Consider the following 15113-nt stretch of genomic DNA (forward strand, 5'->3'; position numbering starts at 1 on the left):
GTACTATCACCCTCTGTTTAGTCACTGCCTTGTCAAAATCCCCCAGTGGCTTTCTAATGCCCTTTAGGTAAAGTTTGCACTGTTTAACTTGGCTTTCAAGTCCCACCATAGACTGTGATCTAAGTTTATCTCAAACTAACTCCCTTTCCGCCAGCAATCACCCCAATCTTATCATATACGTATCCTTAATGTACTCCTGAAGCGGCCAGTGTCTGAAATTAGATGCTTCACATCACACCCTGCACATGCTAAATACTCTGGAGTTGCTGCTGCTGCTACTATGAGTACTGCTAATACTACTTATACCACTAGATCTAGAAATTGGCAGAGGCAAGTTTGAACTCAGGTCTCCTGAGCAAGTCCAGTGCTCTTAGCTCCCTTCACACATTTCAGTACATAGTGAATATTGAACAATGAAACCTTTGACTCCATTCTCCTTGGCTCCTTCTGCATCCTTTTTAGGGTCCTGTGGCCCAAGGGATGGAACAGGAGATTTTAGTGACCAGAGGACAGGACTGATTTCTCCCTGAGCAGACGTAGATGTGTCCAGCATCGGAAATCTGCAGTTGGAAGCTACTTTTGACATGATCTCCTCCAAGCCAATGTGTAAATAACTTCTACGGCACCCATTAAAGAGGTTTACCCAGTCTCTGCCTGTGTGTACCTTTCCTTTAAAAGGCTGCTGATCCCAGCCGTGATAGGGAAAACAGTCTGTCCTGCTGCCTCTTGGCAATTTTGCCTCTGGTCCTCATTCTGCCTGCTGAAAAGACACAAACTCAGACCCTACCAGCTCTGACCATCCTTTTCCTCTCTTCTTATAGTTGGAAGATGTGACAGCAAAGCAATCATTCAAAGTTCCATCCTTATCATTTTCACTTTGTTCTTTTTGGCCTTGGTTTTGTACATCAGCTTTGAAACTATCATCCCAGGGCTAATGCCTGGTGTTAATGAGTAACTAAGAACACTCTACTTTTGCAATAGAGTAGGGCACATTATAAAAATGGAAAGATTTTGCTTTCTGAGATATGCAAGTGGCTTCTTGGGCATGTGCTGTAAGTACTTTTTTCCTCTTTTGGAACTTTGAGCATTTCTGTCAGCAAGTCAGAATTCCAAATAATCATGAGCTTCAGACTGTTAATTCTAGAGGTCAAGGTCTAAGTGTGATCCTCTGATAATTGACCCCCTACTAGCTTCTGTGACTTTTTCAGCAAAAGGACTTTGGTGACAACATGGAGATTGGTCAGAGGGGTAGAAGCAGGGGTGTTGGACTGGGAGAGATTGAAGGCTATGTGACTTGCTAGGATATGGTGAAATAGTTTAGGCTTCCCAGGTGGCATAGTGGCAGTTTAGTCCATAAACTGAGGCAGTGGCAGTAGAAAGGGAGAGAAGGGAAGAGTTTTGAGAGGTATTTAGAAGGTACCACTCATAGGGCATCATAACTCATTAGATGTAGGGGATGAAGAATGAAGAAACCCCTAAGATGACTCCCAGGTTTCTGGCATGGGAGCCTCAGTAGATAGTGATATGGAATGAAGATGAAGGAGCAGCCTTGAGGGTCAAGGAGACGATGTGTTTACATTAGGAAACAGATTTCCAAATGGAAACTGAGGTATGTGTGGAACATTCTAGTGGATACATGCAGTAGGCAGCTGGACAAATTACTGAGAATATAGACGCACACTGTAATACAGTATGTAGTTTTGTGCTATGGCAGCTTAGTTCCTGGAAGTGGACAAGATCACTCAGGAAGAAAATAGAGGACTATTTCTTTCTTCATATCACTCCTGTCCATGGTCACTGGATTCCACAGCTGACTCCCTTACTCTTCTGTCTTGTACTCTTTCAGGCTCAGAGAATCTTGCATCATATTTTCTGATTGCTGCTCTGATAAATAAAAATATAACATGAATGAATATAAGAATAATAGTGTTTAGATGTCTTGCAACTTAGAAATGACTGTATTATACTGATGGTGACAGAGATCTGAAATGCAAAAGGTTACACTTTCATTTTCCTGTTATTTAGAAATATTCCTATACTTTCCATATGTTGCATGAATGTATTAATTTCAGCTCATGATCATGTACATGGCTCCATAAACTACCACCCTTCCATTCCAACTAAACATACTTTTCTTGTGAAAATTATTTCCCCCCCTTTTTTTCTGGCCACACAGCATGGCACGCAGGATATTAGTTCCCTTGTCAGCGATCAAATCTGTGCCCCTTGCAGTAGAAGGGCGGAGTTCGAACCACTGAACCACGATGGAAATCCCTCTTTTAGTCTTTTATTCAAAGAAAAGTACAAGCTTTCTTTCATCTCACCTCTCATAGATTTTATCTTAAGAATAATGCCAAAATTAAAAAAATCTAAAATTCTTATATATTAATATAAATAATAATGTAAGCAGAAGAGTGCTAATGTTATCTAAAGATTCTTTTCACTCCAAAAGGTTGCCTCTAGTTCAAATAAAAAGTAATTAAATTTCCGTAAAGTCAGTTTACTCCCAGAATTTTCATATGTCACTATTACATCTGAATGACAATCCTTGCCACTATTTCGGTGGCCCCAGGAACCTACTTCCTGCTCCTATTAGATGTGTCATTAGTTTCTCAGGGGAGAAAAGCGTCCCCATAGGCCTTGGTGAGCACACCGTTAAATATTTTCTACTGTTTTACTAATCACGATGCGTGATTATTACATGTTTCTGATTCAGAGTTTTCATCCAGCTAAGATTCCCCAATGGTTTTCTCACCTCATCTCTTATAGATTACCTTCCTTCCAAAATGCCACTGTTCTTCTCTCTGGTTCTCTTGATACTTGGGCTTCATTGTGCACCACCTAACAGCTGTGAAGGCAAAATAACCTCCTGCCTTTCCCCCCAACAAAATGCCACTCTCTATAAGATGTCATCTATCAATGCTGACTTTGCATTCAACCTGTACCGGAGGGTCACTGTGGAGACTCCAGATCAGAACATCTTCTTTTCCCCTGTGAGCATCTCTGCAGGATTGGCCATGCTCTCCCTTGGGGCCTGCTCCAGCACCCAAACTCAAATCCTGGAAAGCTTGGGATTCAACCTTACAGACACCCCAATGGCAGAGATCCAGCAGGGCTTCCAGCACCTGATCTGTTCACTGAATTTTCCAAAGAAGGAGCTGGAATTACAGATGGGAAATGCCCTTTTCATTGGGAAGCAGCTGAAACCACTGGAAAAGTTCTTGGATGATGTCAAGAACCTCTATGAGACTGAAGTCTTTTCTACCGACTTCTCCAATGTTTCTGCAGCCCAGCAGGAGATCAATAGTCATGTGGAGAGGCAAACCAAAGGTAAAATTGTGGGCCTCATCCAAGACCTCAAACCAAACACCATCACAGTCCTGGTGAACTACCTTTGCTTTAAAGGTAAGGTTCTAAGATGTCAATTTCTAGTTCAACGTTCCATAATTTGATGAGGCACTGGAGGGAGCTCATGGTGTCTTCTCACTGGCATTAGTGGGTGTCTCGAGTACCACAGAGACCTGCTCCACTGGATATAGCTGTGTGTAATTTTGGATATTCCCGGAGGGACACATAGCTCTGTGGATGAAACAAGTAAATCTCTAGGGAGAGGGAATATTCAGAGAGATGAGGAGTTACAATGGTTTGAACACCCTGCTCACATTTAGCTCAAGGATCATGGTTTCCAAAAGATTTGGTGAGGTGAGACAAGCTTGCACTTGGCAGGTAAAGAGAATTAGTTTTAAATCTTATTGTGACCCTCACTTGCTGTTCATTCTTGGGCATGTTACATAAAGGCTTCTATCACGTACTATGTACCCACTATATACTAAGCTCCATGCTACATGTGTGGTTGATACACATTGTCTCATCTAATCTTCACGGTTAATAAATTTCAGAGCTGGTATTCCCACCCAGGTTTGTCTGATTCTAAAGCTGGTTCTTGTAACAACAAGAATCATGTGACTCTTTTCTGAAGGTGCTGTGCCCAAATGATTTCTCCTGGTTCTACAGCACATGTCAGCCATGTTTGGTGGAAGAGTGAACGATTCTTGGCCACAAATCACACACTTGTAGACGGATAAAACGGCAGAACAGATCTGTTGTCTCATTTCATCCTGTGTGTTGGATGTGCTTATACCTTTTTACGGAAGAGGAAACTGTGGCTCTGATGGGTTTAGTGTAAGTATAGTGATTTTGAACACAGACGGAACATCTGTTGAACATGGAGTCCAATAGCCCTGGGTGTGACTCCTGGCTCTGCCACCAGCTATCTGGGAGAGTATGTAAAGTCACTGTCTCTCCCTGATCCTCAGTTACTCATTTTTAAAACTGGTTGACAGAAGTTACCTACCTCTGCGGTGGTATTCATTACTAGATTAGATGACTGATGGAGAGGTTCACATTGGCGCTAATGCAGGTTTAAAACAAACTCTCTCCTCTTTGTATTTTAAGCCCAGTGGGCAAATCCTTTTGATCCATCCAAGACAGAAGAGGGTTCCAGCTTCTTAGTGGACAAGACCACAACAGTGCAAGTGCCCATGATGCACCAGGTGGATCAATACTATCACCTGGTGGATACAGAGCTGAACTGCACCGTGCTGCAAATGGACTACAGCAAGAATGCTCTGGCGCTCTTTGTCCTTCCCAAGGAGGGCCAGATGGAGGGGGTGGAAGGGGCCATGTCATCGAAAATACTGAAGAAGTGGAACCGCTTACTGCAGAAGGGGTAAACATCTTAGATGATGTGCAAAGTGGAGGGTGGGCATAAGACTAAGTTCAGAAGAAACCCAGAGGCAGGAGAAACACCCTGAACCACTTAAGAGCTGTGTGATGACCACTAAAGTATAGTGAGGAGATCCTCTTTGCCAATCCCTTTGCTGGGTACTTTACATACAATATTTCATCTAAACTCTTCAACAAACTGGCAAAGGAGATAATATTATAAGAATTTTTCAAATGAAGAAGTTGGGACTAGAAAAATGCAATGAACTATACAAAGTCAGCCAGCTAGTAAAAATGATACTTTCCCAGAGTCCAGCTGGAGCTTGGGGGATGGGTAAGATATTGATAGATGTTCCATACTGCACCAGAAGTGTTAGATGGAAATCCATGAAATTCCCCTGGTACTACCAATTGTCATTCATGCCATTGACATCCCAACTTTTGTGAATATCCCTAGAGGTGTTTGTTTTTTATTATAAGTGAGTCACATCTCCCAACTTCCGTTGCCGCAGTCCCAAATGGGCTGAACCAGAGAGCATTTCATCTAGGATAACTTCTAAGGTTTTGGTATCATGTGTTGACCTGCATAGTAGTGGTTATCAATACCTAGGGAAGGAACAGAATCCAAGACCATACCAAAGAGACAGAAAGGGAGGGAATCATGAGCTTGGTGTTCTAATAGCCGTATGTTCCCTCTTCTTTTCCCCACAGGTGGGTTGACTTATTTGTTCCAAAGTTCTCCATTTCTGCCACATATGACCTTGGAGGCATCCTTCTGAAGATGGGCATCCAGGATGCTTTTGCTGACAATGCTGATTTTTCTGGACTCACAAAGGACAATGGTCTTAAAGTTTCCAATGTAAGTTGATAGAGTCCTTTAATATATGAGATGTAAGGGCCATTGACAAGCAGTTAATTCAGATCTCTCATTTTATCAGTGATGATTCTGAAGCCTATAGAGGCAGAATAACTCTTCCTAGGCCAGATTTACTCCAGGGCTATTCTCATTACCCCCAAAACAAGTCATTGTAACATTGACTTCCATCCTCGACTTTCATGTTCTAGAATGATTCTGATGGAAGAACTTAATCATTAGAATCGACTCTGATGGAATACAGTTCTTGAGGAGGTGGCAGGGGCAGGAGAAAGCTTAATAAATGACTTCTAGTCAGAAAGCCATGAATAAAAGGTTGTCCCTTGACAGAAAGTTCTACAATCAGCAGAGATTCATTAACTACACTTAGCCTAGTGTCTTTCCTATTCAAGCACCATCAACACAGTATAGGGAAGGGGTAGCCCCATCCTTTCTTCTACTTCCGTACTTCTAAACTGTTTCAAAGTCATATCCTGTTTCTTCCGGGGATCAGCAGTGTTTGTTCTCCCCCAACAGGTTGCCCACAAGGCTTTGTTTTACATTGGTGAAAAGGGAACTGAAGCCATTCCTGAAGTCAGATTCCTGAATCAGCCTGAGACAACTCTTCTTCATCCTATCATCCAATTTGATAGATCTTTCCTGTTGTTGATATTGGAGAAAAACACTAGGAGTATTCTCTTTCTAGGGAAAGTTGTGGACCCAACGGAAGTGTAGTTGGGAAAGAGGCTATTGGCTAATTTCATGTGCTTATTGCAATGAGAAATAAATAAATAGTATAGCCCGATGTGATCGATATGGGCTTGGACATGATTTCCTTTGTGCAGGAGTGGAGGCTGGACCCTAGCCGAACTACACTGGGTATGAAAGAGGCCACTCATGTGTTCAGATAGTCAATGAGTGGCTCAGTATCCAAAGCACAAGGAGGCCCCATGTCAATATGTTCCTCTTTGTCAGAACATCCACTCCCATCCCAATTAGTCAGCTCCAAGGAATTTTACTGGGCTGACAAATGCCCTGTCTTCTGCCCTCTTGGTAAATAGTTGAAATGAAGGTCAAGTCCTCATACCCCATGATTCCAATAAAAAGTACAACGAATATTAAGCAGCATAAATGCAGTGGATTATATGTGAACTTCTCAACCTCCTTCTTCCCACCTAATCAAAATTGTTCTCTGTGTTCTTGCCAGAACTGCCACCAGTGGCTTGTAAAAAGATGTTTTCACTATAGGGCTGAGTCACCGACTGAGAGCTACTGGTAGGGATGTAGCTTTTGTGACCTAACAAGCATGGTACAAAAAAGCAAGAGACAAAGATGAACTTCATTGTACAAGCCCATCTTGTCCCTAAAAAATGTTTTCTTATTGCTAATTTATAAGCTGGGAGGGGAGAAGGAAAGTGATGCATTCATATTATAACTCATAGCTCTTCCTTTTCTGTATTCTAATCAGACCCCTTTCTAAAAAGTTGTACCCCTGTCCCACTTGCTTAAGTATAAATCTCCTGGTTAGTTTTACTGAAGTTTGATACCTCCCTGTTCTCAGATGCTTCAGCAACTTCCCCTTGTCTGTTCATGTTCTTCTACCCCCATCTACTAAACTAGACTTTATCTCAGACAATATGTATTCAAAGCCCCAGTATTAGAATTCAGTACACACAAATAGTACAGTGACTGTCAATGATGTACTAACTGAAATTCTAGCTCTAAGGTGCAATTCTTCAGTGACAGGGAAATAATAACAAGTGCATAAGTGCTTTTGCAAATATTGTACTTTCAGGTTGAAACAAATATATATGCTTAGAAAAGTATATAGCCCACAAGCATTCTGGTGTTTTTTCAGACAATTTGGATGGAGGTTTGCTTACTCCTGGTATAGCTTACATTTTGGTTTTATGGATAATAAGTTGGAAGTCCAGACAGGAAAGGTGATTTATAGGACAGAAAAATCATTGCTAACATGCAGTTTGGTTTCACTGAGGTTACATTACAATTTTGGCTTTGCTGCTTATATTGTTTTGTGATCTTGGACTAGGTACTTAAACCCTTCACTTTGTTTTCCTCATCTTTAAAATGGGAGCACTAACGATATCCATGTCATCAGGATTTTGTGAACATTCCTGCTATAATGCATGTAATGTTCTCACCACAGAGCCAGATATCTGATAAGGGAAGTGTTAGCTGCTCAGTCGTGTCTGACTGTGACTCCATGGACTGTAGCCTGCCAAGCTCCTCTGTCCATGGAATTCTCCAGGCAAGAATACTGGATTGGGTTGCCATGCCCTCCTCCAGGGGATCTTCCTGACTCAGGAATTGAACCTGAGTCTCTTACATCTTCTGTATTAGCAGGTGAGTTCTTTACCACTAGCACTAACTGGGAAGCCCAGATATTTGATAAAATGCCTTATAAATATTAATTGTTATTCCTGTTGGTCAACATTAGCCAGTAACTTAGGGACAGAGCCAAGATTATAGTGTGGGTCTCCTGATTTGGAGATATGCTTTCTAGCTCAGGCCCTACCTCCAGAGACCTGAGTAAATGCCATACATTTCCCTCTCTAAACCTCTCCAAATGAGTTCATCAGAAATTGTTCTGAGAGAAATATCAGTTTCTCCAGTTGCAAGTTGGGAATTAGGAAGACACTATCTTTCTAGCAGTTCATGTATCTTATTAGAGAACAAATCTCATTTAATCACTTATTCCTGTAGCTGGATCATAAAGGATGGTCACTATTTCCCTTATAAATCTCAGTTTATTCTAGCAAACCAGGACTAAAATATAAATTCCTTAATTTCATAAGGGTTAATCATAAAATACCTATACCAATATATCGTTTAGCAGGAAAAGTTCACAGCAGAATTTTTACTAAATTGGGGAAAAAGGCAAATACTTTATTATTGTTCCTATTAAACATTACCCTGGAGGTCCCAGTGAATACAGCAAGATAAGAAAAAGAAATCCACATTATTAAAAATGGAGCAGAAAGGAGAAAACAAATCTCTCTGCACAGAGTTGAAGGTGAAGTTGCTCAGTCGTGTCCGACTCTTTGCGACCCCGTGGACTGTAGCTTACCAGGCTCCTCCGTCCATGGGATTCTCCAGGCAAGAATACTGGAGTGGGTTGCCATTTCCTTCTCCAGGGGATCTTCCCGACCCAGGGATCGAACCCAGGTCTCCCTCATTGGAGGCAGACGCTTTAACCTCTGAGCCACCAGGGAAGTCCCTCTGCACAGAAAAACCCAATAAAAATCTGTGACTAAACTCTTAGAACAAAAGGGAGAAAACTTGCAGGGGGACAAGGTACAAAAAAATAGTGGCATAGATTATATGAAGTTAATTAACTCTTTTTTCTTTTCTCCATTGTAATAGAATCATAGACACAAGTCTTCCCTAATATATTACATTTCTTAGCCTTTCTTACAATTAAGGGTGCCCATGAGACTAAGTTCTCATCAATGGAATGTGAGTATATGTGTGGTGTGACATTTACTGGCCAGGGCATTACAATAAGTCAGATACCTCTTTCATTCTTTTTCCATCTCATTTGAACTGGATTGTGGACTTACTCGTGATTTATTAATAGTTTGATCACCAGGAAGATGAAGAGCTCTTTAGCGTGATGCAATATATGTGCCTCTTTTCAGAGTAGTATGTTAAATGTCAAAAAATTTAGCATTACAAAGGCCATCAGTAATATTGAAATATAATTATAAAAATAATGCAATTGAAATTACTAATGTGGTGATATGTATGCTTCAACCACAATGTATTAATTAGATCTTATAAGTGATATAATGAAAACATTCTTTCCAAAGTAATAGGAAGTATGTGATGTTTCAAGATATCTCCAACAATAATGATGTGTTTTGAAATTACGTGAACTTTGTGATAAAAATCACAGGTACAGTGGCCACTACTGTGGTTTGTGGCCCACATTTATAAATGAACAAAATGCTAAATTTTGGCTGGACATTGGTAAAATCATAGATGAATTTTTTTCATAAACAAATGCATAGATTCTCAAAATTTTATCCTTAAACATCCTTGAAGTTTTTCTGGGCTCCAGGTTAAAAATTCTGCTTTTGCAGTAAAAACATAATGGAAAAGACCTTGATATCTAAATATCTATATGGAAGAGAGGTAGCCACTGACCAAAAATTCTTATTGCAGATGATTAAGTGACTAGAAATAAATTTCTGTCTTCTTTAAGAATTAGATTTATCGTGAGAATATTTACTAAGCAGCCTGGCTGTATTAGTCTGATCAGACTGTCATAACAATATCACAAACTGATTGGCTTAAACAAGAAAAACTTTTTTTTCTCGCAGTTTTGAAGGCTAGAGGTCTGTGATCAAGGTGCTGGCAAATCATATTTCTGTTGAAATCCTTCTTCCTAGTTGAAGCCTTTGTGCCATGTGCTCTCATGCCTTTTTCTCTCATGCATACTTGTGGGTGGGAAGAGCCACTGAGCTCTTAGGTATCTCTTCTTATAAGAACACTAATCTTATCAGAAAAGGTCCCCACTCTGGCCACCTCATTTAGCCTTAATTACTTCCTTAGTCCATATATAGCCACACTGCCGAGACAGGCTTTCATCATATGAATGGGAGGAACACATACATCCTGTCCGTAAAGGGAAGTGAAAGTGAAGTCGCTCAGTCGTGACCGACTCTTTGCGACCCCATGAACTGTAGCCCACCAGGCTCCTCCGTCCATGGGATTCTCCAGGCAAGAGTACTGGAGAGGGTTGCCATTTCCATCTCCAGGGGGTCTTCCCGACCCAGGGATCGAACCCGGTCTCCTGCATTGTGGGCAGATGCTTTAACCTCTGAGCCCCATCCATAACACTAGCCTTATTCCAAGTCATACAGAAATTGGTAGCACTAGTAGGGATGCTGCAGGTTATATTCTCCAGGAAGAAGACAGAGTTCATCATTGTTGTTGTTGTTCAGTCACTAAGTTGTGTCTGAATCTTTGAGACCTCATGGACTGGAGCACACCAGGTTTTCCTGTCCTTCACTATATCTGTTTGCTCAAATTCATGTCCATTGAGTTGGTGATGCCATCTAACCAGCTCATCCTCTGCCACCCCCTTCTCTTTTTGCCTTCAGTCTTTCCCAGCATCAGGGTCTTTTCCAATGAGTCAGCTTTTTGCATCAGGTGGCCAAAGTATTGGACTTTCAGCTTCAGCAACAGTCCTTCCAATGAATATTCAGGGTTGATTTCCTTTAGAATTGGCAGGTTTGATCCCTTTGCAGTCCAAGGGACTCTCAAGAGTCTTCTCCAGCACCCCAATTCAAAAGCATCAATTCTTCAGTGCTCAGACTTATTTATGGTCCAATTCTCAGTTCTGTACATGACTACTGGAAAAATCACAGCTTTGACTATATGGACATTTGTCGGCAAAGTGATGTATCCGCTTTTTAATACGCTGTTTAGGTTTGTCATAGCTTTCCTTCCAAGGAGCAAGCTTCTTTTAATTTCATGGCTGCAGTCACTGTCTGAAGTGATTTTTGGAGCCCAAGAAAATAAAATCTGTCACTGTTTCCATTTTTTTCCCCATCTATTTGCCATGAAGAAATGGCACCAGATGTCATGATCTTAGTTTTTTTATGAATGTTGAGTTTCAACATACACAATGTTTATTAGGGAGTGCCTTTGCAACTGATGCAATGAAATGGATGACCCTTCACACAACCGCCTCAATCAGTCATTGGATATGGGCCAGACATCTCTCTGCAACTAAGACTGTCTTAGAAAGTTCTGAAAACTGAAGGCTTTCTACTAACTGGACAACTAGAATCTGAAAAAAGAAGTCCTTTCTTGAAAAGGAATATGTATGGAATCCAACTCAATCTACTTCTAATGCTGTCAAAATCTACTTTTTCATATTAAGTCCAAGAAGGAGATCCTCCAGAGTCCTCCACTATCGATTCTACATTTCTCCTCTCTTTAGCTGGTCTCTGTACCTCACTTGGTAACATGACTGAGACCCTCATCCCTGACAAGAGCGCTTCTTTGGCCAAGGTTACTGCATATATCCATTCTCCATCAAAATTGGTCAAAGGAATATCAAAAGGCACCATGTGGATTGTTTCTTTGGGGCCAAGCATATTCAGCTTGCTTCCACTGTGTAACATTTCTTCCTCCTCCTGATAGAGGGTCAACTGCCCTTGTCTAGATGGTGTGATAGTCTGAACCTATTTTTTGGCCACCTGTACGGCATGTGAAATCTTAACTCCCTGACCAGAGATCAAACCTGTGACCCCTGCATTGGAAGGCAGAGCCTTAACCAGTGGACCACCAGGGAAGTCCCCTGAATCCTTTTTTTAATGTTTGACTGCTAGCATCTTTTAAGCCTCACCTCTCCCTATTCCTCTTGTATACCACATCTGGGCACGCTTACAAGAAACCTAGGTGTTCTTTCCTTTGCTGCTGATGGGAGGTTTAAATTTTATAGGTCCCTGCATGCACAAAAGAATCGCCATACCCTACTTACCATAAAAATCTCAAGCCAGTTTTATTTCTCTGATCTCTGAAGTGATTTTGGGTGAGCAAAAGAATCTGACTCTTGAAAAATCCTTACCATGTAAGCAACAAGACTTTCACACTTTGTGTGTTTGCCAATCTTGATATCTGAAACAAATTTTGAGCAGGGGTCCATTCTGTGTCTGAAGGATGGCCACAACAGATAGTGATTCCTCTTCTTGCTTGTTATACACTGAAAAAAGAATCCTGAAGTGTCCAGGCAATGGGATTCTTGTTGGTTTTCCTGGGAGAAGTACTTTCTGTTTGGAGATCATGCTCTGCAACCCTAGAGAGCCCAGAGTTATAGGAACAGGAGGAAAATTTTCTGCCTCTGGACTTCCCTGGTGGCTTAGTTGGTAAAGCGTCTGTCTACAATGCAGGAGACCCGGGTTCGATCCCTGGGTCAGGAAGATCCACTGAAGAAGGAAATGGCAATCCACTCCAGTACTCTTGCCTGGAAAATCCCATGGACAGAGGAGCCTGGTAGGCTACAGTCCATGGGGTTGCAAAGAGTTGGACACGACTGAGCGATGTTCCTTCCTGTTCCTGGACTGCCTTTGGCACAAGACTACAGCATCAACTCTTCCCTGAATCTCCACCCTGCTAGCATGTCCCCCAGTTTTGGACTTGCCAACTTCCACAATCATGTGATCCAGTTCCATAAAATCAATCAATGAATCTCATATACATTATATATGTTGCTCATTTCCTGCTGAGGCCTCACTAGAATCAGCTTAATGTCCATCTTTCTAGATTTCATCATACAACTCTTCCAGCCTCTACCCATTACCCAGTTTCAAAGCCACTTCCACATTTTAAGGTATTTGCTAGAGCCCCATTTCTCACTAACAAAACATGTCTTAGTCTGCTAAATGTCATCAATTGGGTATCTTACACAACAGAAATTAATTTTGTCATAATTTTAGAGGCCAGAAGTCCCAGATCAAAGTACAGTAGGAATAAATACTAGAAAATATTAGCCCCCTGGTTTATAGATAGTGACCTTCTCATTCTGTCCTGACACAGCCTCTGTGTGTGTGTGTGTGTGTGTGTGTGTGTAGAAAGAGAGAGATATCCCCTTCTTCTTGTAAAGCCTCAAATCCTGTGTAATTAGGACCTCAACCTTATAGTTCATTTTTTGCTCAATTACAATCTAAAAGCTCTATCTCCATATATAGTCACATGGTGGATTAAGGTTTCAGCATATAAAGTTTGGAGGGATACATTCAGTCTATAGCAGTGATCTTGTGGCATTTAAAATGTTAATTACTTCTGGATTCTAAATAAGACTTCAGGATGAAAAAGTCTTTAAGAAAAAAAGCTCATTACTATCTACAATAGCCAGAACATGGAAGTAACCTAAATGTCTATCAACAGAGGAATGGATAAAGAAAGTGTTTATATATATATATTTATATATATGTGTGTATATATGTGTGTGTATATATATATATATAATATATGTGTGTATTTATATGTGTGTATATATATGTGTGTGTGTGTATATATACATATACATATACACACACACATATATATAAATATATATATATAATATATATATACACACACACACAAAATGAAATATTACTCATCCATAATAAAGAATGAAATAATGTTATTTGCAACAATATGGATGGATCTAGAGATTTTCATACTAAGCAAAGTAAGTCAGAAAGACAAATGCCATGCATCACTTACACGTGTTGTCTAATGGTATCAATGAACTTATTTTAAAAACAGAAATAGAGTCAGAGATGTAGAACACAAATTTTTTATGATTACTAGGGGAAAGTGGGGAAGGGGAGGATAAATTGGGAGACTGTGAGAGAGAGATATGTGTGTGTGTGTGTGTGTGTGTATACTATTATATATAAAAGAGATAACTCATAAGGACCTACTGTATAGCACAGGGAACTTGTCTGAATACTCTGTAATGACCCATATGGGAAAATAAACTAAAACAGAGTGGATATATGTATATGTATAACTGATTCACTTTGCTATGCAGCAGAAGCTAGCATAATATTTTGAATCAGCTATACACCAATACAAATTTTTTAAAAGGCTCATTTAGTCTCCTTAGATAGAAAATGGTAGATTAGAGTCTTAAAAGCCCATTCTTCCATAAAAACAACTAATAAACTGGCAGATTCTGTCAAAATCAATTTTACCAAACTCTGGAAAGTTATTAATATAGGCGCACCTAGAATTGGATCATCAAATATATAAGACAGTTATTAGTAGAACTAAAGGGAGATATTGACAGTAACACAATAATAGTAGCAGACTTTTACACCTCACTAACAGTGCATTCTGAAGGAGATCAGCCCTGGGATTTCTTTGGAAGGAATGATGCTAAAGCTGAAACTCCAGTACTTTGGCCACCTCATGCAAAGAGTTGACTCATTGGAAAAGACTCTGATGCTGGGAGGGATTGGGGGCAGGAGGAGAAGGGGACGACAGAGGATGAGATGGCTGGATGGCATCACGGACTCGATGGACGTGAGTCTGAGTGAACTCCAGGAGTTGGTGATGGACAGGGAGGCCTGGCGTGCTGCGATTCATGGGGTCGCAAAGAGTAGGACACGACTGAGTGACTGAACTGAACTGAACATCAATGGATAGATCATCCAGATAGAAGTTCAACATAAAAACTTTAACCTTAAATGAAACACTAGAGCAGATGGTCATAATAGGTACATACAGAAATTCCAAAATGTGCATGCCCAGATGACTTCACTGTCAAATTTTACCAATTTCTGCAAAATAATTAAGATCAATTATTTTTGAACTATTGGAATAATATAGAAGAAAGAACACTTCCTAACTTATCCTATTAGGCCAATATTACCTTGATACCAAGGCCAGACAAAGACATCACAAAAAAAAGAAAACAAATACCAATATCATTTATATAGATGCAGATATTCTCAACAAAACTCTAGTAAGCTGAATCCAGAAAATATAGAAAGTATTATATACCATACCC

The 15113-nt window shown here is 40.5% G+C and overlaps 1 protein-coding gene and 1 non-coding gene across 2 annotated transcripts; both read left to right on the forward strand.

Moving 5' to 3' along the window:
* Window positions 1–1045: 1045 nt before the first annotated feature.
* SERPINA7 (serpin family A member 7) lies at window positions 1046–6313 on the forward strand. The gene is made up of 5 exons (XM_052663731.1): window positions 1046–1052; window positions 2770–3405; window positions 4456–4729; window positions 5437–5584; window positions 6116–6313. Exons 1-5 carry the CDS (start codon window positions 1046–1048, stop codon window positions 6311–6313), a joined length of 1263 nt encoding a protein of 420 aa, XP_052519691.1.
* Window positions 6314–12459: 6146 nt separating this feature from the next.
* Window positions 12460–12532, forward strand: TRNAC-ACA (transfer RNA cysteine (anticodon ACA)). The gene has a single exon. It is a non-coding gene; the product is annotated as a tRNA-Cys (tRNA).
* The last annotated feature ends 2581 nt before the right edge of the window (window positions 12533–15113 follow it).

This window comes from Budorcas taxicolor, chromosome X, assembly GCF_023091745.1.
Source record: "Budorcas taxicolor isolate Tak-1 chromosome X, Takin1.1, whole genome shotgun sequence".
NCBI lineage: Eukaryota > Metazoa > Chordata > Mammalia > Artiodactyla > Bovidae > Budorcas > Budorcas taxicolor.